Raw genomic sequence first — 19,615 nt, forward strand, 5'->3', positions numbered from 1 at the left:
AAGACAAATAAAATAAACAAAACGTGTCTGTTTGGGTTTTTTTTTAACAATACGATCACTCTTTCGTCCTTCTCCGTCGCACCGTTTTTTCCGCTATGGACGTGTTTTAATCGTCACTTCGTACTGTACGTCAGCAGAGAACGCGGCAAAAGGTTTCCGCTTTCCGAAAAGCGCCGCGTCGTGGTTTTAATCGGCTCACGTGGCGGTAATGGTCCTCGTTGTCTCGGTGCGTGTGTCCCGATTGCTAGCGTCCGAGCTTAAAGTTCTTGCTTGAGACAGTTTGAAGGAGCATGTGGTTTGGGACACTTCCGTTCTTCATCCTGCGGTCTCTTGGGCCACATTTTCATGGACCCGGAACGTCAGGAGGCGTTTGAGACACCGTTTAGTGTCTTCCGCGCGTTCCTGTTGAGCACGATTAGCTTGTTTGACGCTTGCTCATGCGCTTTGAGCTGGAGATTGAGAATTCAATCACTAACTGGAGGTGAGCTCTGGACTTTTTGTACCCGGGCATGGCTATAGGACTCGTGGAAAAAAAACAACAACGAAAAAAAACAATTCTAAAAGGCGGGAAAGCTGGAAAAGCCGCTGATGGGTAAACGGACTTCGGACACGTATCGTTCTTCATTAAACATCCTCATCCCGAGCGTCGGGTCCGGAGTCTATCCCGAGAACACCGGGCGTCCGGCAGGGATACATAAGGAGCTGAATCAGATGAGGAGCGCACCGTGCTCCTGCGGGACCGCTGGAAAGCGAGGCTCTGAGTAACACCATCAGTGAGGAGGGACACACATGTCATAATTCACAGCATCGAGAAGTGCAGTGCTGTCTCCGATGCTGTCGGCTCTGAATCACGTTCGGATCGAACGCTCGGGTCTGCGCTCGCCAAGGCCGCAGTGAAACCAATCGCAAGCGTCGAGGAGGACTGGCCAGTCTGAACGTTTATGTCATGGTGGGAAACAAATGTCCTCACAAGGACCGGACTATCTTGTGGGGACATGTCTCGGGGGTCGTCCACTAATCGTAGGGTCGGCGGTTCAATTCCCGGCCCACGTGACTCCACGTACCGAAGTGTCCTTGGGCGAGACACTGAACCGCAAGTTGCTCCCGATGGCAAGTTAGCGCCTTGCGTGGCAGCTCTGCTACCGTTGGTGTGTGTGTGTGTGTGTGAGTGTGTGTGTGTGTGTGTGAATGCGTGAATGAGAACCAGTGTAAAGCGCATTGCAAGCTTAAAAAAGCGCTATATAAGTGCAGACCATTGACCGTAACTTCATCCGAATCACTTCTAATATACAGTTCGACCCTTTAAACTTTAAGCCACGCCCCCTGCCTGAATCTGACGCCGATGTGGAGCGGCACGAATGAAAGCGTTTCGGTGTTTCTTCTAAACCGCTCGCTTTTATCTTCCTTTACTTGTTAGCGGCGTTAGCTTTATAGCTTGAGTGCACAGAAAAAGATATATTCCAGGCGATCTGTTTAAGCTTTAGCTTCAGTGGATCTCGGTGACCTTATTTTTTTCCGATTTAATCTGATCCCTCGTGGGGGTTTTTTTTGTTGTTTTTTTCGCTTGACGCGATCCCGTTTTTTTCCCCCCTCCCCTCCTAACCTTGCTCTCGTGTAAGGATCGGATTTCTATTTGTATCCGATTGCGAGCTCTGTATGGTAACAGGCGCCGTATTGCGAATAGTCTTGCCAACTTTAAGCTCTAGTGTGTCCTAGCAGGACGTTTTACAGATCCAGAAACAGATTAAGGGCATAAAGTAGCCTTGGAGCAGCGAGAAAGCAGGCTGCGGTCGGGACCTGTGTTTTAATGATCACGTTGCGCGGTCTTTTATAAAAGAGGTCTGTATGGAATTCCATTCGCGTAGCGTAAACGGAGATAGTAATTGGTTCAGTGTTGCGGCGGGGGGCGCCGGGAACGGTAGCCTCGGCGCCCCCTGCCGGCCGGACCCGCGGTCGGCTCTGAGGATCGGGAGCGTCGAGGCACGAACCCGAATGATGTCTCGCCATGCCGGTCGTCATATCCGTATCGCGGAATCGTTTCTGACTCCGAGTCTCGGAGCCGAGGCGTGTTTCACGTCGGGCTCGCCGCAGAAATAAACACAAGTGACACGCGCTGTACCGGCGCCAGTTTGAACTCATGGTTCTTATTATGTACTTTATGCATTTGTGTAGTTGTGTATGAGTGGCATTGTAATGATTTACCGCTTTTGTTTCTTTTTTGGCCCTCCAGAAAAAAAAAGAGAGTGCGAGAGAGAGAGAGAACTCTTTTACTATGTCTCTCAGCCCGGCCTGTTTATGTAATATCTCCTCAAATTGTTGTTTAGCTGTTACTCATTTCTGAAGCTGAGCTAAGCGCAAGGAATGTCTTTCTCATTAGGTCATTTCCACAGCTAAAACTTTCTCCCTCTCAAACACACACACACGCACACATACACACTGTTATACTGTTTATAGCTCCCTCACACACACACACACACACACGCGCGTTTTGAATCCAGATAGCCGTTGCCAGTTTTCTCTCTCTTTCCGTCTCTCTCTGTCCACATGCTGGCACCGCGCAGTCGGTTTCGTCGTACTTTGTGTGTTCTCGCTCGGATGGCACGGCGAGAAGGACCTAAAATGGCTGCCAAAAGCAAGCAAACTCCTCTGCGTATAAAATGTCTGCCAAAAAAAAAAATAGAAAAAAATAACACAAGTTAAAGGGCCGAGTCGATGAACGATTCCCGACTGAGGGGAAAAAATAAAATAAACTTTGAAAAGAAGCATGGACAACGTGGACGTTATCCTCGGAAGACTTTGCTGAACACACAAAGGAAACTCTGAGCGCCGGAATCTCCCGGCGTCTCGTCCGGAGCCCTTTCCGTATGATTTCTGATAGGAGTATAAAGCGCGAGTGCGTAGAAGCGTTTCTGTAAAAACGCGCAGCACTAAGACGCGCACTAAGAACCGTCCATCACGCCGCCGCCGCGCCGTCCCCGGAGTTTGTTTTGTACGGACGTTACCAAGAGAGATCGCAGTAAAACTTTTTCCTCCCTGTGGAAGAAACGCTAGTAATGTGGGAATCGTTTTACGAAATGGCGGCCGTGAGAGAAAATGGACGCCGGGCGAGTTGCTCGAGCGTGTTTCATTACATCATACTTTCCATTCTGGCTTTTCTATTTTTCTCTTAAAAGTGTCCTGGCGCCAAAAAAAAGGGGGATATTATATAGATATTTATTTATACACCTAAGCTTTTCAGTTCCGAGAAACTTCCTCACGCATTTCGTGTGTTCTTTGTGGAGTTTTTAAAAGAGTGTGTGGTTTTTTTGGGGGGTTTTTTTTTTCCGGCCCTCTGACTGTTCCGAGCGAGGACGAGTGTGTGCCCTTCTTGCGCCCTCGTTTTATTATTATTTCTCTCTTTCAGCGAGCCATGCCAGGGGTTTAGCGTGAGGGCGGCTTTCCTACAAACTGCTGCAACTCTTGGCAGAAGTGGTTTTTGGATCTTGAAGATAGCTGAAAGAGAAACACACACACACACACACACACACACACACACACACAGAGACACACAGACGGTTGGAGTGAGTCCCTTGGCATTGGCAGCGCTGCACATCTCAGCCACAAGCCCAGCGATGACGGGCGCAGTTTTGGTGTGGGCGCATCTCTGTGTCGTTTGAAATTAGCGGCGGTACACGCGATCAAACCGTCCATAGACGTGGAGTCGGCGCTCTTTGTTACGTCACTTAGCTGCAGAATTATTGGCGCCCTTGGTAAATAAAGGGCAGTATTTCGTCTAAGTTGATTATTCGAGAACCGGTCCAGAGCCACGGTGTTTTACTCCTCTTAAACCGCAGCAGTCCGACATCCGTATCACTCGAGAATATTATTCGACGCTTTTGGACCTTTTTATGACGTCCAGGAAACCAGTCGGTTCTCGTCCCGCTTGCGTTGGAGCGGCTACAAACCGTCGTCCGATCCGTTTGTTTCCTCGGCGCGTTACGTTACCTAGAAACTCTGCGTGTTAGTCGTTGCCACGGAAGCGATGACGTGTTCAAACGAGCACCTTAAAAAAAAGACGACCCTCGCAGCTGGAGCTGCTGTCAGCGGCGCAGTTATAGAGAAAGAATCGACACCTTCTGACCAATCAGATTCGAGTACACGTCAGCGATACTGTCCGTTTGTAAAGCGCTTGCGGGAGAGCGGTGTTAGGGGAGAAAAGGTGGCGTAGAGTTGCCGTCGGCACTTTAGGTTAGGATTGGAGGAGAAGAACGTAGAGTATGTGATTAGATCTTAAAGACGACTCTGGTACCTTTGAGGCCTCAGTGGACCTTGCTGAACAATATTATTCCTGTTCAGTAGGTTGTTTACAGAAGATTTACGCTCAGAAGGCCTGCAAGGCACGTCGCTGTTCTTCGGTCGGATCCAGGCCGCGTACATGCGTCAGGATTCGGCGTGTTGTTTCCGCTCACATCATCAATAAAAAGAAGTGAGTCGACTGTAGTGCGAATCGGTCGCCAGATGTGGTGGGATGCTTTGGATCAAGCACGGTTCCTTTATTTCCTCCTCACTTTGCTTACTCCACTTGGTTAATCTCCCTCTCAACTGTCAGCAGGACTTTAGGTCCTGGAGCTCTGCATGTGTTTTATTCACGCTTTAGCAAATTGCGCCTTTTTTTTTTTTTCTTTTGGTGTTTGAGGCTCACCAGTTGTTTGTAACATGTGGTTAAAGCCTGTGAGGTCATGCTGGTGTTTCTTGTGCCTAGAGCAGTGTTTGACACGTACATGCACGTTTTTGTCATCCGCTCGTGTGGTCTAGCAGATGGTCAGGCGTTGCTAAACCCCGACAGGGCATTTCTGCTTTTCAGATTCCGGTAGCGTCTGAGATTCGGGATTCGGAATTTCCGCGTCACCGGTGCCGAACCTTCCTTTTATCCTCATGGTGAACGACAACGCCATGCGCCGTCGACCGTTTTGTTCAGGAAACAATGATGCGATGACATACATTTGGTTAAAAAAAGTGGGATGACCACCGTTAATATACATGTCCGTGCCCTAGATAGGGCTAATAAAACCACTGCAGTGGTGCATGCTATCTTAGAAGTAAGGGCGATAAGCGTAAGGTTGGAGAAATCACTCTGGATGTGGATGGGGATGGGAGTTTATCGTGTCAGGCCACCAGTGGCGATTGAGTACAACCAATCCATCTCCTGACATGTATTTGTATTTGTTAAACCGGAGGAAGCTCCGCAAAGAGATTATCCCAAGCTGAGGACCAACGTCGAGATCCTGAAGCTCTGAGGTTGCCATGTGACCCCCATGGACCATCGTGCCACCTACTCCTGAAAAGCACAACCATCAATCCATCCGTTTTCCATACCGCTTATCCTACACAGGCGAGCCTCACGGGGAGCCTGGAGACTATCCCAGGGGACACTCTGGACGGGGTGCCAACCCATCGCAGGGCACAATCGCACGCTACGGACAATTTGGAAATGCCTACGACGCATGTCTTTGGACTAGGGGAGGAAACCCCCGAGAACATGCATGGCGAGAACACACAGGGGAGAGCCGGGAATCAAACCGCCAACCCTAGGGACGCGAACGTGCGAACGTGCGAACGTGCTAACCGCTAAACCGAACCAGAACCAAACCATCAAGCTACATACTGATTATGTGGACAGTAGGCATAATGGAAACACTTACAAACCATTATACAGTGGAATACAATTAAGGCAATAATTCCCATTCCCTGTAGTACAACTAAAGCCATAGATTCTATCAGTTATGTTAAGTGTGTGTGTGTGTGTGTGTGTGTGTGACGTCGCGGTCAGCCTCAGACCCGCAGGTCAGCGAGAGCGTGTGAGCGGTAATGATGCGTCGCTTTCTCTGGGCGCTAAACTCAAACATGTGCATGAGGCCAGACTCGTCTCGGCTTTGATCTGCCAATGGAGGCCGGCCTATCAGATACGCTGCACTTATATTTATTTATCTGACTCGGGGCTTTTTTTTTTTCTTTTTTTTTTTTTTACTGCCTTCTCTCTGAACCTCTGCCAGAGACCTTGTGGTAAACTTTCCATCCCCCATTTCTGCATTCAGTAAACTCCTCTCGGCTCTGAAGGTACTCGGCGTGTTTATCTACCAGGGGGTTCATGCAAATAGAAAAAAAAAGAAGGGTTTTATGGTTGGATTAGGCTGACTTTGTCCTTTTCATGCTGCGTCGATGCTGGCAGTACAATCCAGTCGCTTCGCCAATAAATAGAGCGAGAGCGAGAGAGCGAGAAACAACTGGCTTGTGGTCAAGGTTTGCCAAACGAGTCTGGGAGAACAAAAAAAGGAAGGTTTTGGTGTGTGGTTTTCTGGCATGTTTCTTATTCCTTGGGTTTATGAACCACGTGACTACGCCACGCTCTCAGGAGTGTACTGCCGCACCCCTGTATCACGCACTGATTTATAGAAAACATCTGCATTCCCGGTTACTTTAACGTCAGAAACGATAACGCGGTCCTCCCGAGTGGTGACGAAGAGCTTTAGCCTATCATCAGGAGAGTTCAGATCCTGCCACAATTCTCTCAGCCGTCAATCATAAACCTATAAACACTATCCAGCGTGTCCACTGTATGATCCGAGACGTCCGTGGACATCCGTGACCGGTACACGCCGAGGGTCCTGACGTAAAACAGGGGCCCATGAAAGGACCGGGTCTTATCCCGGTCAGCCAGTTTTAATATCACGCTCGACGGCCTTAATTGTCTACGTCTTCGCAGAACGAAGATCCGGGCTCGGATCGTCTCAGCAAAGACGCGGTGTTGTTTTTAATCCTTTAAAACGTCTTCGAGCCGACCGGGGAGCCAGTCGACACATCCCGAGGCCGGGGCTCGCTGTTCATCGTGTTCGGCCGTCAAGCTGGTCGTCCCTCGTCGCATAAAATAAATGTCTGTCTGTAGACGTAATGGTTGTCCTTCATACTTCAAAGTTCTCGTCAAGACAATGCTGTCCAAGTCCAACGAAAGGACTCCTTGCTCGTCGACCCGGACAAACATGGCCGACAAGCCGATCTCGGAACGTCGACGCCGCTAGGACACGCGTCTGAAAAGTCGACGATAGGGCTCGCGACGTTTCTGCGTAGAACTGTCGTGAGAGGATCTTCACGTCATGACGTGGGAGCGGAACGTTTGTCGGTCTACAGCGAGGCGTGCGAGAAACGTATAAGACCTGTAAGCGGTTTTAGCCGAAGCGGGTAATGTCTGTATCTGTATCTGTTTCCTGCTGAAAATGCTGAGATGTGTTGTTGTTTTCAGACCTGTGGGAAGTGGGAGTGGTCTGTACAGGAAATGAATTTATTCATATGTATGTTTGGTGATGTATTTGCGTATCTGTGCGATGTGAACCCTACCGGCGTTCCCCCGGATACGCTGCACAGCACCGAAAAGAAAAACAGCAGTGCTGCGGGAAGATGACTCGGTTGTTCATTCAGACATGGTAATGAGAGAGCAGGATTTGCAGAATTTGTGAATAAGAACGCAGTCGAACCAGGCAGCAACTTCCTGTGTGGATGCGTGTTAGTATTTGTTTAGGGCGAATGATCTGATCAGTCGGGATAATGTGTTCGTATTCGGCTTTCAGTAAACACCGAAGAGACGCTGTGTGTGTTTCAGGTATAAAAAAATAAATCAGCGGAGTGAGAACTGATCTCTCTCTCTCTCTCTCTCTCTCCTTCTCTCTCTCCTTCTCTCTCTATCTCTCTCTCTCTCCCTCTCTCTCTCTCCCTCTCTCTCTCTCTCCCTCCCTCTCTCTCTCTCTCTCCCTCTCTCTCTCTCTCTCCCTCTCTCTCTCTCCCTCTCTCTCTCTCTCCCTCCCTCTCTCTCTCTCTCTCCCTCTCTCTCTCTCTCTCCCTCTCTCTCTCTCCCTCTCTCTCTCTCTCTCTCCCTCTCTCTCTCTCCCTCTCTCTCTCTCCCTCTCTCTCTCTCTCTCTCCCTCTCTGTCTCTCTCTCTCCCTCTCTCTCTCTCTCTCTCCCTCTCTCCCTCTCTCTCTATGTCTCTCTCTCTCTCTCTCCCTCTCTCTCTCTCCCTCTCTGTCTCTCTCTCTCCCTCTCTCTCTCTCCCTCTCTCTCTCTCCCTCTCTCTCTATGTCTCTCTCTCTCTCTCTCTCCCTCTCTGTCTCTCTCTCTCCCTCTCTCTCTATGTCTCTCTCTCCCTCTCTCTCTCTCTCCCTCTCTCTCTATGTCTCTCTCTCCCTCTCTCTCTCTCTCCCTCTCTCTCTATGTCTCTCTCTCTCTCTCTCTTTCTCTCTCTCTCTCTGTCTCTCTCTCTCTGTCTCTCTCTGTCCCTCTCTCTTTCTCTTTCACTCTCTCTCTGTCCCTCTCTCTCTTTCTTTCACTCTCTCTCTCTCTGTCTCTCTCTCGCTTTCACTCTCTCTCTCTGTCTCTCTCTCTCTTTCACTCTCTCTCTTTCTCTTTCTCTCTCTGTCTCTCTCTCTTTCACTCTCTGTCTCTCTCTCTGTCTCTCTCTCTTTCACTCTCTCTCTCTCTTTCACTCTCTCTCTTTCACTCTCTCTCTCTCTTTCACTCTCTCTCTCTTTCACTCTCTGTCTCTCTCTCTGTCTCTCTCTCTGTTTCTCTCTCTCTCCCTCTCTCTTTTTCTCTTTCTCTCCCTCTCTCTCTCTCTCTCTCTCTCCCTCTCTCTCTCTCTCTCTCTCTCTCTCTCTCTCGCTGTCTCTCTCTCAGAGGCGGCGGAGCAGGGCAGTAGTCCACGCACAGGTATCGGCTCAGACCAAGAAGACAGTCGAGCCGCCACAATGGGTAAGACTACACACACACACGCACAAACACACACACACACACACCTACACAGGCACATACACACACACACACACATACACACACTCAACCATTTCAGGACTCGTGTCTGTATTTGCTTTGAGATCAAATTAGATTGATTCATCATCATATGAGTGCGTGATGTCCAGTTGTCAGCTCTCGCAAGCATCCGAGGCACGGTGGCTTACCGGTTAGCGCGCTTCGGGGGTTTCCTCCGGGTACTCCGGGTTCCTCCCCCGGTCCAAAGACACGCGCCGTAGTCCGATTGGCATTTCCAAAGTGTCCGTAGTATTTGTGCGACGGTGTCCCCCGCCCTGTGTAGGATCCGTGTTCTGCATGGATGCTGCGGCCGTAAAAACAACCAAACGCGATCACTGTGTCCCTCTCTTTATTAAATCACATCGCATCCATACCCCGTTAGCATCTCCCTGTCTAATCTCTAGCTCCTTTTTAAATACGTATTAACCGGGATCATTTGTATAATTGATTCTTAATCCATTCTCATTCGTCACGGTAATCCCCCTTCACGTCACGGTTGCCATAGTGACGAACAGCACAAATGCTTGTGAGGCAGTCCCGTCTTGTCCTGTTTGTTACCTGACCGTGTTCACCTGTTCTGTGTTCTCTCAAAGCTCATTCGTCCGTCCACTTTGATCCGCTCGTTCCTGGATAACAAAGTCTCGTGAACTTGTTTGCTTAGTTTCACTACTTCCTCAACGCCTACGTTAACTCTCTCTATCTGTGCTGTGTCTTGACCCCTGTGCTGTACTCTGGTTACGAGTCTCGTATTGCTCTTCACGAACCTTACGTTGGAGTCGATAAAGAAGCGCTCGCGTATCGCTTCTTACCGCATGTTATAGTTTTAAATACGTCTACATATGCCCACTACATGCCTTATAGAACCCGCAGAGTGTCTGTAATGAGTGCATGTTATTACCTACTTGCAGTATCACTTAGATTTTTATATTTCATAACGATAAATACAGTACGGCGATGACTTCTTCATAAAAATCAAGTCAAGATCAGGAAATACCCGATTTCATTCGTAGGGTTACCTCTGTGAAGGTAATCATTTGCGTATTTTCTTTCATCCGAAGCATGTCTGAAGCATTGAATTCATCCTGTGAGCATGTGCATGGGTGTGTGGATGTGTGAGAGCTGCAAAAATCTGTGTCGTTTTTGCTTGTTCATGCATGTCTTCCTCTCTATGTTTGTGCGTGCGTGCGTGCGTGCGTGTGCGCGCGCAACGAGTTCATGTGTATGTGGTCAGGTGAGAGTGTGTGGAGGTGTGAAGCAGAAAGCGTACAGTGCAGCGCAGCTCTCCGAGCACGTTCCCACACTGTACAAACATCCTGTTTACACAGCGCAACCTACATAGAGCTCAGCTTAACCTAGCAAACCCACACCCTTCTACACCTCCAACACACACCTTACTACACACACACACACATGCTTCCCAACCACACGAAACATGCTTGCTCATACTGAATTCAACCACCCCCCACCCCCCCCCAGAAAACTCTGACGCTTTCATCAAATCATTCGATTTTAAGATGTATTTATTTACGTGTAAGGGGGGGGGGGGGGGGGGGGGGGGCGGGGACAGAACATCCCGAAGCTCACGTCGCGCACAGATCAAGCCGCCCGAGCACAACCCCGAGGCTAGACGCGGCTCGATCATAAGATGAACCGCTGACATTTCTTAATTTATTTACTCTTTGTGTAATTTAATCCGAATTCTGGATTCTCTGGTTTCTGCGTTTTCTGCTCTCATGTGATTGCCAACGAGAGTGTGTGCGTGTGTGCGTGTTGAGTGTGTGTGTGTTGAGTGTGGCCTCCTTCAGCGTTCATAATCCGCATCCGATCAGACGAACTGCGCCATCTGGGGGTCAAAATAATCCCCTTCAAACCCAGCTGTGAACTCGGATATGACACGCACATCTGTGGAGCGTTAACTCTCGAATGACTCGCACTCTTTAAGGCGGGAGACCGAGGGAAAAGGGTATAATAAATAAATAAATAAATAAATAAATAAATAAATGAGAAATGGATATAAAATAAACATCACACACAAACCTTCGCATTCTTTACTCGCACACTGTGCAGACGTCTTTTTTTTTTTTTTTTTTTTTTTTTAATGTATACTTTGAATTTCCTCTTAGAACGTGTACTGCAAAATTATCGGCACCCCGGATCATCTCCCTGTTTGCAAAACTACGTTTGACTAAATACGACGGCAAAAGCGGGTACGGTGAACGAACGCCGGATGTCTTCGTCGTCCGTCGTAGCGTGGACGAGATAAATACGGAGTAACGCGTGCTGTCGGGGAAGCGTCGAGGCGTTGCGACGTGCCCACGTCTCAAAGTGTGCCATCCGTCAACGTTTTCCCAGTGATTACCGTTTCTCATTTATTAACGAACGACATCATGCTTTTTTTTTTTTCTTTTTAAACCGTTTATAGTTTCACGTTTAAATGTTGTGGAACATCCGAAACAAGTCAGTTCCTGTCGTCACTCGCGTTATAGCAGCTATACACCAGCCCTCCGTCTCCGGTCTCTCTCTTTTTTCACATTTTTTACTCTCTATTGAAGTTAATAAGGGAAGAAGAAGAAAAAAATCATACAAAAACACAGGTTGACGTGTCACAGAGAAACTGGAAAACTTACTGACTGTTCCAGAAGCGCTGACACTGGAGACTCCTTCCATAGAATGTTATCTAAACCTCCCCTAGCTAAATAAATAAATAAATAAATAAATAAATAAATAAAAAAGGCTTCACCATGTCGAACGATTATATTATTTTCTTTGTTAAATGACGTTGTTGTTCTTTTAAATCTGATATGTATTAGTCTTAGAATTACGGGCAGAATTGTGGCGCGTCCAGCGTGCGTCCAGGTCTTCTGGAGATAAACGGTTACTATAGAAACGATATCGCATTTAAATAAGTGCATTCATATGAACCTATCGTTTACGTCCGAGCCAGAACTACCGTCGGCGCCGCTGCGATTAAAAAAAATGAATCGATACCGTACGTTCTAATTCGAGAAGCAGCACTGTGGAACAGCGTATATGTAAAAAGACATAACAATCGAGGCCTCGTTAGAAACCTTTCCCAAGCCTGGAGAACTTGGTAGGAAATTTGAGATCTACCTCCATAACGTTAATCACTTGGCATCGTGTGTTGACTTTCTTGGCCATGAACGCCATCCAAAAGCAAAATGGTGGCTGGATTATGGAGGTTTGGGAAGGTTTCGTGAAGGTTCTGATCCAGGATTGGTGACAAAATGAATTCACTGAACCCCAGGATATTTTAACCCCAAACCTGTCTTCCAGAAGTACTTCGGTATCGGCATTACGTGCTTTTCAAATGTTCCTAAAAAGCACAACTGTGACGAACGGGACCTTGGAGGACCCATGCGCGGGACGCCTATATATATCTATATAAAAATCCGAAACGGCGTCCGAGATAAAAGCTCAAAATGCAGCCGATGGACAAACCCACAGAGCCAGAATGAAACCAGATAAAAGCGCAGTCGTGACCACAGCGGGCGAAACACAGACACGGAGCACGCGGAGTATGAGACTCGGAACATATCGAGCGAGACGTCGCGTTAACGGACGTTCACTGTGCTCTGCGTAGTCTGCAAACAGGAAGTTGTGTTGTATAGAAGCGGTTAGCACTCAGGCGAGAGCGCCCTCTGCAGGCGTGGAGGCCTTTCCACGAAAAAAACGTTTTCCTGATGAAGAGCGAACACAGAGGAAGGGAATGCGGTCGAGCGGTCCGCACGGAAGAGGGTCGAACGTTATTAAACCGTACCGATGCTCAGTTTTGTTTTGTTTTGTTTTGGGTTTTTTTTTTTTTTTAACTCCGAATTATCAGCAAATTCACGCAGTATGGCTGGGAGGACCGATCGTCCGGAAAAACGCCGTTTAAATAGAACTCGCCGAGTGTTCACCGTGACGTTCGCTCATTTTCACCAAGGGTGCCGATAATTCTGGAGTTGACTGTATATTGTATATTTCTATCACAGCAGTACAGTGCTTCCATCCCTTTGGCTCAGGCCCGAGATGTTTGTTATTTTTAAACCGTTTCGGTCGTTTAACTGGAAACAAAGTATAACAATCGGCGTATTGTGTCTTTGTGTTGTGATGATAATGATATAATTATTCTGGGCTTTTAAAGAGACACTACCGCATTGTTCCTTTGTTTCCATTTTCCTCTTCCGCAGATGGGCCCGAGTTTCAGGAGAGCTTTGTCACATCGGGAGTGTTCAACGTGACCGAACTGGTACAAGTGTCCAGAAGTAAGGAGCTTAAACATTATTCTCTCTTAATCTCCAAACAGAGCAGCATAACAACCCAAACACTTCATTTACACCCAGTTAATGGGTGGTTGGGGGTGGGGGGGTTTGGGGGGAGTGTTGTTTATTTTTAAGTCTGAGTACATGTTGACTGGCAGGAGCCTACAGCCAATCACTAGAGAAAGAGTGAGGGTCTCGATGACATCATCAAGCCCTGAGTTTAGGCAGGAAAGAAGTCTGTGTGTCATGTATGTGGTAATGAAATGGAGTGTAAAACAGCCATGAGTGAGGAAAAGGACAGAAAAATCCTACAGTAAGGACGAACGACGTGCATTTGAGTGTGTGTTAAACGTTTCGCTGGATATCGGTGCGTGTGTGTGTGTGTGTGTGAAAAGTCGTGTGAATTCCAGCACAGCTTATCCCATAGCGCTTTAAGATCTCTGAGAGCCACGTCACGATGTGTTTCCCAGCTGGGCCGGCCCTGTTTATCCACAGAGTCTCTGCACAGCTGGGACATGTGTGTGTGTGTGTGTGTGTGTGTGTGTGTAGCCAGTGGACTGTGATGTAGCTCACATTACTGCAGTGCTGCGCTCGGCCTCAAGGTGCTGTAACGGCCTGAAACGCTTCAACTCATTCCGGAGACACTCGTGTTCTCCACGCTGCCGCTCTCACACGTACACACGCTGTCACACTGAACACAGTCGCTTGCTGCTCCCACGAGATGCGTATAATCAAAATTGACACCCCTCTCTGCAGAAGAGGCCAAGCCGGTCTGTCAAACACTACTCGTCTCAATTATGTGAAAATATTTTCAAATTTTTTACACTCTGGCTTAGTGGCAAGAATAGTTCGAATATGTTGGCGGTCAAAACCCTATAGTGAGTGGATAGAAAACAAGTGAGGTGAGTGAGTGAGTATGTGAGAGATCTGAGAGATCAGTGAGTGAGTGAATGAGTGAATGAGAGAGTGAGGGGACAGAGTGAATGAGAGAGTGAGAGTGTGGGAGTGAATGAGTTCGTATCTGTGAGTGAGTGAGTATCTGTGTGAGTGTGTGTGTGTGAGTGGGTGAGAGAATGAGTGAGTGTCTGTGTGAGTGAGTGAGTATCTGTGTGAGTGAGTGAGTATCTGTGTGAGTGTGTGTGTGTGAGTGGGTGAGAGAATGAGTGAGTGTCTGTGTGAGTGAGTGAGTGAGTATCTGTGTGAGTGAGTGAGTATCTGTGTGAGTGGGTGAGTGAGTATCTGTGTGAGTGAGTGAGTGAGAGAGAGAGTGAGTATCTGTGTGAGTGTGTGTGTGTGTGTGAGTGGGTGAGAGAATGAGTGAGTGTCTGTGTGAGTGAGTGAGTGAGTATCTGTGTGAGTGGGTGAGTGAGTATCTGTGTGAGTGAGTGAGTGAGAGAGAGAGTGAGTATCTGTGTGAGTGTGTGTGTGTGAGTGGGTGAGAGAATGAGTGAGTGTCTGTGTGAGTGAGTGAGTGAGTGAGTGAGTGAGTATCTGTGTGAGTGAGTGAGTGAGTATCTGTGTGAGTGAGTGAGTGAGAGAGAGAGAGAGTGAGTATCTGTGTGAGTGTGTGTGTGTGTGAGTGGGTGAGAGAATGAGTGAGTGTCTGTGTGAGTGAGTGAGTGAGTGAGTATCTGTGTGAGTGAGTGAGTATCTGAGTGAGAGAATGAGTGAGTATCTGTGTGAGTGAGTGAGTATCTGTGTGAGTGAGTGAGTATCTGTGTGAGTGAGTGAGTATCTGTGTGAGTGAGTGAGTGAGAGAGAGAGTGAGTGAGTATCTGATTGAGTGAGTGCGTGAAAGAGTGAGTGAGTGAGAGTGTGTAAGTAAGTGAGTGAGTATCTGTGTGAGTGAGTGTGTGAGAGAGTATCTGAGTGAGTGTGTGAGAAAGTGAGTGAATGTGTGAGTATCTGTGTGAGTGAGTGTGTGAGAAAGTGAGTGAGTGAGTGAGTATCTGTGTGAGTGAGTGTGTTAGAGAGTGAGTATCTGAGTGAGTGTGTGAGAAAGTGAGTGAATGTGTGAGTATCTGTGTGAGTGAGTGTGTGAGAAAGTGAGTGAGTGAGTGAGTATCTGTGTGAGTGAGTGTGTGAGAGAGTGAGTATCTGAGTGAGTGTGTGAGAAAGTGAGTGAATGTGTGAGTATCTGTGTGAGTGAGTGTGTGAGAAAGTGAGTGAGTGAGTATCTGTGTGAGTGAGTGTGTTAGAGAGTGAGTATCTGTGTGAGTGTGTGAGTGAGTGTGTGACAGAGTGAGTATCTGTGTGAGTGAGCGAGTGAGGATCTGTGAGTGAGAGAGTGAGTATCTGTGTGAGTGAGTGAGTGTGTGAGAGAGTGAGTGAGTGAGTATCTGATTGCGTGAGTGCGTGAAAGAGTGAGTGAGTGAGTGTGTAAGTAAGTGAGTGAGTATCTGTGTGAGTGAGTGAGTGAGTGTGTGAGAAAGTGAGTGAATGTGTGAGTATCTGTGTGAGTGAGTGTGTGAGAAAGTGAGTGAGTGAGTATCTGTGTGAGTGAGTGTGTGAGAGAGTGAGTGAGTATCTGTGTGAGTGAGTGTGTGAGAAAGTGAGTGAGTGAGTATCTGTGTGAGTGAGTGTGTGAGAAAGTGAGTGAGTGAGTATCTGTGTGAGTGAGTGTGTGAGAAAGTGAGTGAGTGAGTATCTGTGTGAGTGAGTGTGTGAGAAAGTGAGTGAGTGAGTTTCTGTGTGAGTGAGTGAGTGAGTGAGTAACTGAGTGAGTGTTTGTATGAGTATCTGTGTGAGTGAGTGAGTGTGTGAAAGAGTGAGTGAGTTAGTATCTGTGTGAGTGAGTGAGTGTTGTGAGTGAGTGTGTGTGTGAGTGAGTGTGTGAGTGAGTGAGTGAAAGTGAGTGAGTGAGTGAGAGAGTGTGTGTGAGTGAATGAGTGAAAGAGTGAGCGTGTGAGAGAGTGAGTGAATGAGTGAGAGAGTGTGTGTGTGTGAGTGAATGAGTGAGAGAGTGAGTGTGTGTGAGTGAGTGAGAGAGTGAATGAGTGAGAGAGTGTGAGTGAGTTAGAGAGTGAGTGTGTATGTGTGTGTGAGTGAAAGTGAGTGTGTGCGTGAGTGAGTGTGTGAGTGAGTGAGAGATTGAGTGAATGAGTGAGTGTGTGTGAGTGAGTGTGTGTGTCTGTGTGTGAGTGAATGAGTAAAAGAGTGAGTGTGTGTGAGTGAGAGAGTGTGTGTGAGTGTGTGTGTGTGTGTGTGAGTGAGTGTGTGAGTGAGAGAGTGAGTGTGTGAGTGAGTGAGAGAGTGTGTGAGTGAGTGAGTGTGAGTGAGTGAGAGTGTGTGTGTGTGTGTGTGTGTGTGTGTGTGTGTGTGTGTGTGTGTGTGTGTGTGTGTGAGTGATGGAGAATAAGTCAGTGAGTAATTAGGTTTGGAAAGCGTATTGCTCCTGACCTGCAGTGTGATAGCTGTATGGTGTTGGTGAATGAACGGTGATGGATGGCGGGTAAAATGAGACAGTAAAACATTCATTAAGCGGCTGTCAGCTCACTAAATAATGCAGCCTGATCTGATCACAGTCGTGTACCGTTCTCCCCATCACACACCTGTCACCTGCTCCAATCTCCTGGACGTCATGTCTCTCTGTTTTAGAAAAGATGGAACTTGTGCTTAAAAAAAAAAAATCAATCATCTTCATATATATATATATATATATATATATATATATATATATATATATATATATATATATATAATCGGCTAATTAACGACACCTAGACCTGATATTTAGAACTGTCTGTGCATGAAGCATCACTTTTCACACCCATCACATGATGTAGCGATGAAGTCGTGGCACGTTTAGGAATCCACGAAGGGGTCGGACTGACTGAAATCGAGGCCGAGCACGTGCGTAACTCGTACCTGGTTGTACTGTATCTGGAGTGAGTCTGACGTTTGTGCTGACTCTCAGAACCGTTGTTAATTATACAGACTACTGATTCTCATTATGTTCTCTTGGGAGGATTCAATCTGCATAACGAGTTTGTTTGTGTAATATGCGAATCTCCCAGTGAGGCCCTAGTGAAATAATCGAGACCAACTCAGGGGACATGTAAAGGAGAATGCTTCTGACAAACAATTTATTTATCGGTCGTTTCCAAACGGTCAGTGTTGAACTGATAGCCGTGGGACGCTCTCCGGTATTAAAGGGTCACACCCATACGATAAGTTTCCTGGGACTTGTAATGACCACAGAGAGTCAGGACCTCGGTTTAACGTCTCACCCGAAAGACGGTGCTGTTTTTACGGTATAGTGTCCCCGTCACTATACTGGGGCATTAGGACCCTCACAGTCAACAGAGTGGGCGCCCCCTGCTGGCCTCACTAATACCACTTACAGCAGCAACCTTAGTTTTCTCCAGGAGGTCTCCCATAGAGGAGACTGTCCAGGCTCAACCCTGCTTAGCTTCAGTGGGACGCTAGGCGAGAGCTGTAGGGAGATATGGCTCTGAGAGATATGGCTAGCAGTTAGAATTTGTAAGCGAAAGCAGAAAATCGGAGTGCTTTCAGCTGTAAATGATGTAGCTATATGAAGTGTTATTTATCTAGTATAATGTTTAGATCTTGACAGGAAATCAAGTAAAAGTGCACTCCAGATGGCTGCTCCCGCCACATCACAGGTCAAGGGTCCTCAGGTCGATCCTGAGCTCGGGTTTAGTGTCTATATGACGTTTCCGGTTTCCTCCAAATGTCTAAAAACATGCTGTTAGGTTGATTGGCTGCTCTAGAGTGCCTGTAGGTGCGAATAAGTGTGTAAGTGTGGGTCCCATCCAGGCTGCATTCCCGATTCGCACGATCCCTCCAGCGTTCCTGGGATAAGCTCCGGATCTTGATGTTCCATGATCGGATAGATGAAAATAAACTATTAAGCCTTAAAGTTTTAAGATTATTAGCTCAAGTCCAGCACTGTTTCATATTAAATGTCCTCGGCTGTACCGCCTGTAGACCTTTAGTGTAGATCGGCACAACGTCTTACTGCAGCCTCGTCCCCTAAGACTCTATCTAACCTATTAAACAGCCATGTATACTGCAGTACTGGCCTTCAGCGCTGTAAATCACAGCCCACCACTGGCCTTTACACTTGTGTACCATAGCCCTGCAATCGATCATGCTACAGTGCTGTTCATAATCCACAGTGGAACCAGAAAAAATATTCAGCACAGGTTAAAGTTCATCTGAAACAGCATGCCTTCAGTCACAGTGGCTATTTAATTGGCTGTTTTAGTGAATAGTAGGGAACACACACTCACTCACACACATATACACACACACACACACACACACACACACTTCAAGACAGAGGATTATACATATGTAATGTATATATTGTATGCATGTAACTACGAATATGCAATAAGAATAACACTAACGTCTGTAATCATAGACAAATTGTTTTACCCTTTCAGTTTAAAAAAAAAAAAAAAAACTTTTTTTTTTCTTTCCTTCCTGGAACGGTACCTTACCCCTGTTTTTTTCTGGTTTTCCTACATAATAAGGACATTTTTGGTCCTGACAGTTCACAAAAACAAACCCATACACAAAAGTGTTTAAGCAAGGTGTCATGCCATATCTGTAATACAGATTATATGTAGTAATTAAGATTGGGGTGGATTATTCGATTTCTGACCAAAGGATTACTTAAATAAAATCAGGAAATTTGGGCTTGCCGTTATGTCCCTATATGAATGTGGATTTCTTTGGGTTCAAGCAGGAAATCAGGAAAAAAGAAGTCATTAACATGTATATGTTTTTGTATTTTCACGGATGTTGTTAGTAAACTACCAAACCTGATAAGATTTCACTCACGTTAGCCAGCTAGCTAGAGTTAGGAGTGAAAATTAGGATGAATTAAGTGATGTTCATTCATAAATATCTTCATTGCTAATGCTAAAGAGGCTGACTAACACGAGGCAACTCGACAAGACTGAGCAGATTTCTGAATAATATGTATAAATGGTCTTAAAGCGTTCCTGCTAATCCTGGCCAGCTAGCTAGCAAACCTCACATGATTTCTCAGAGATAATATACGCTTCACTGCTAGCTCCAGCTATCCGGCTAACGTGAGCCAATCTGACAGAGTTTCTGAGGGGATTCATGAGAATATTTCTAAATATTTATAACGTTAGGGAGCTGCCTGGCTAACATGAGGTAACCTGAGAGGGATTTTGCTAGCGCTGGCTAGCTAGCTAAAAGAATCTAACCTGATCGGATTCCTGAGAGGACCTTTAATAAATATTCAGAAACGTTATTCCTTTTTACTGCTAACGCAAGCTAGCTGGCTAAAGTAAGCTAACCTGACAGGATTTCTGTGAGGAATTTGAAGTATTTGTAAATGTACGTAATCTTCACGGTAAAGCTAATTGAATATCTAAGATAAACAACCTGACAGGGTTTATGAAGTCATTTTGAATGCTTTCTGAGTGATGTGTTATTAACCACTACGGAGCTAGCTGGCTAACACCTCGAGTGATGTCTTTATAAATGTTCTTGATCTTTGCTGCTAATGTTAGCTAGC

At 46.8% G+C, this 19,615-nt stretch overlaps 1 protein-coding gene across 7 annotated transcripts in view; it reads left to right on the plus strand.

Moving 5' to 3' along the window:
- nfic (nuclear factor I/C) overlaps positions 1-19,615 on the plus strand; it is a 132,563-nt gene that overhangs the window by 87,199 nt on the left and 25,749 nt on the right. For 6 of the 7 annotated variants that reach the window (XM_017466992.3, XM_053680448.1, XM_053680446.1 and 3 more), the window contains 2 exons: positions 8,702-8,776; positions 13,024-13,098. In XM_017466992.3, coding sequence (XP_017322481.1) covers positions 8,702-8,776; positions 13,024-13,098 — 150 coding nt within the window. The remainder of the gene's footprint in view (positions 1-8,701; positions 8,777-13,023; positions 13,099-19,615) is intronic. The other variant, XM_053680447.1, reaches the window with a different exon arrangement.

The sequence above is a fragment of the Ictalurus punctatus genome, chromosome 5 (genome assembly GCF_001660625.3).
Source record: "Ictalurus punctatus breed USDA103 chromosome 5, Coco_2.0, whole genome shotgun sequence".
NCBI lineage: Eukaryota > Metazoa > Chordata > Actinopteri > Siluriformes > Ictaluridae > Ictalurus > Ictalurus punctatus.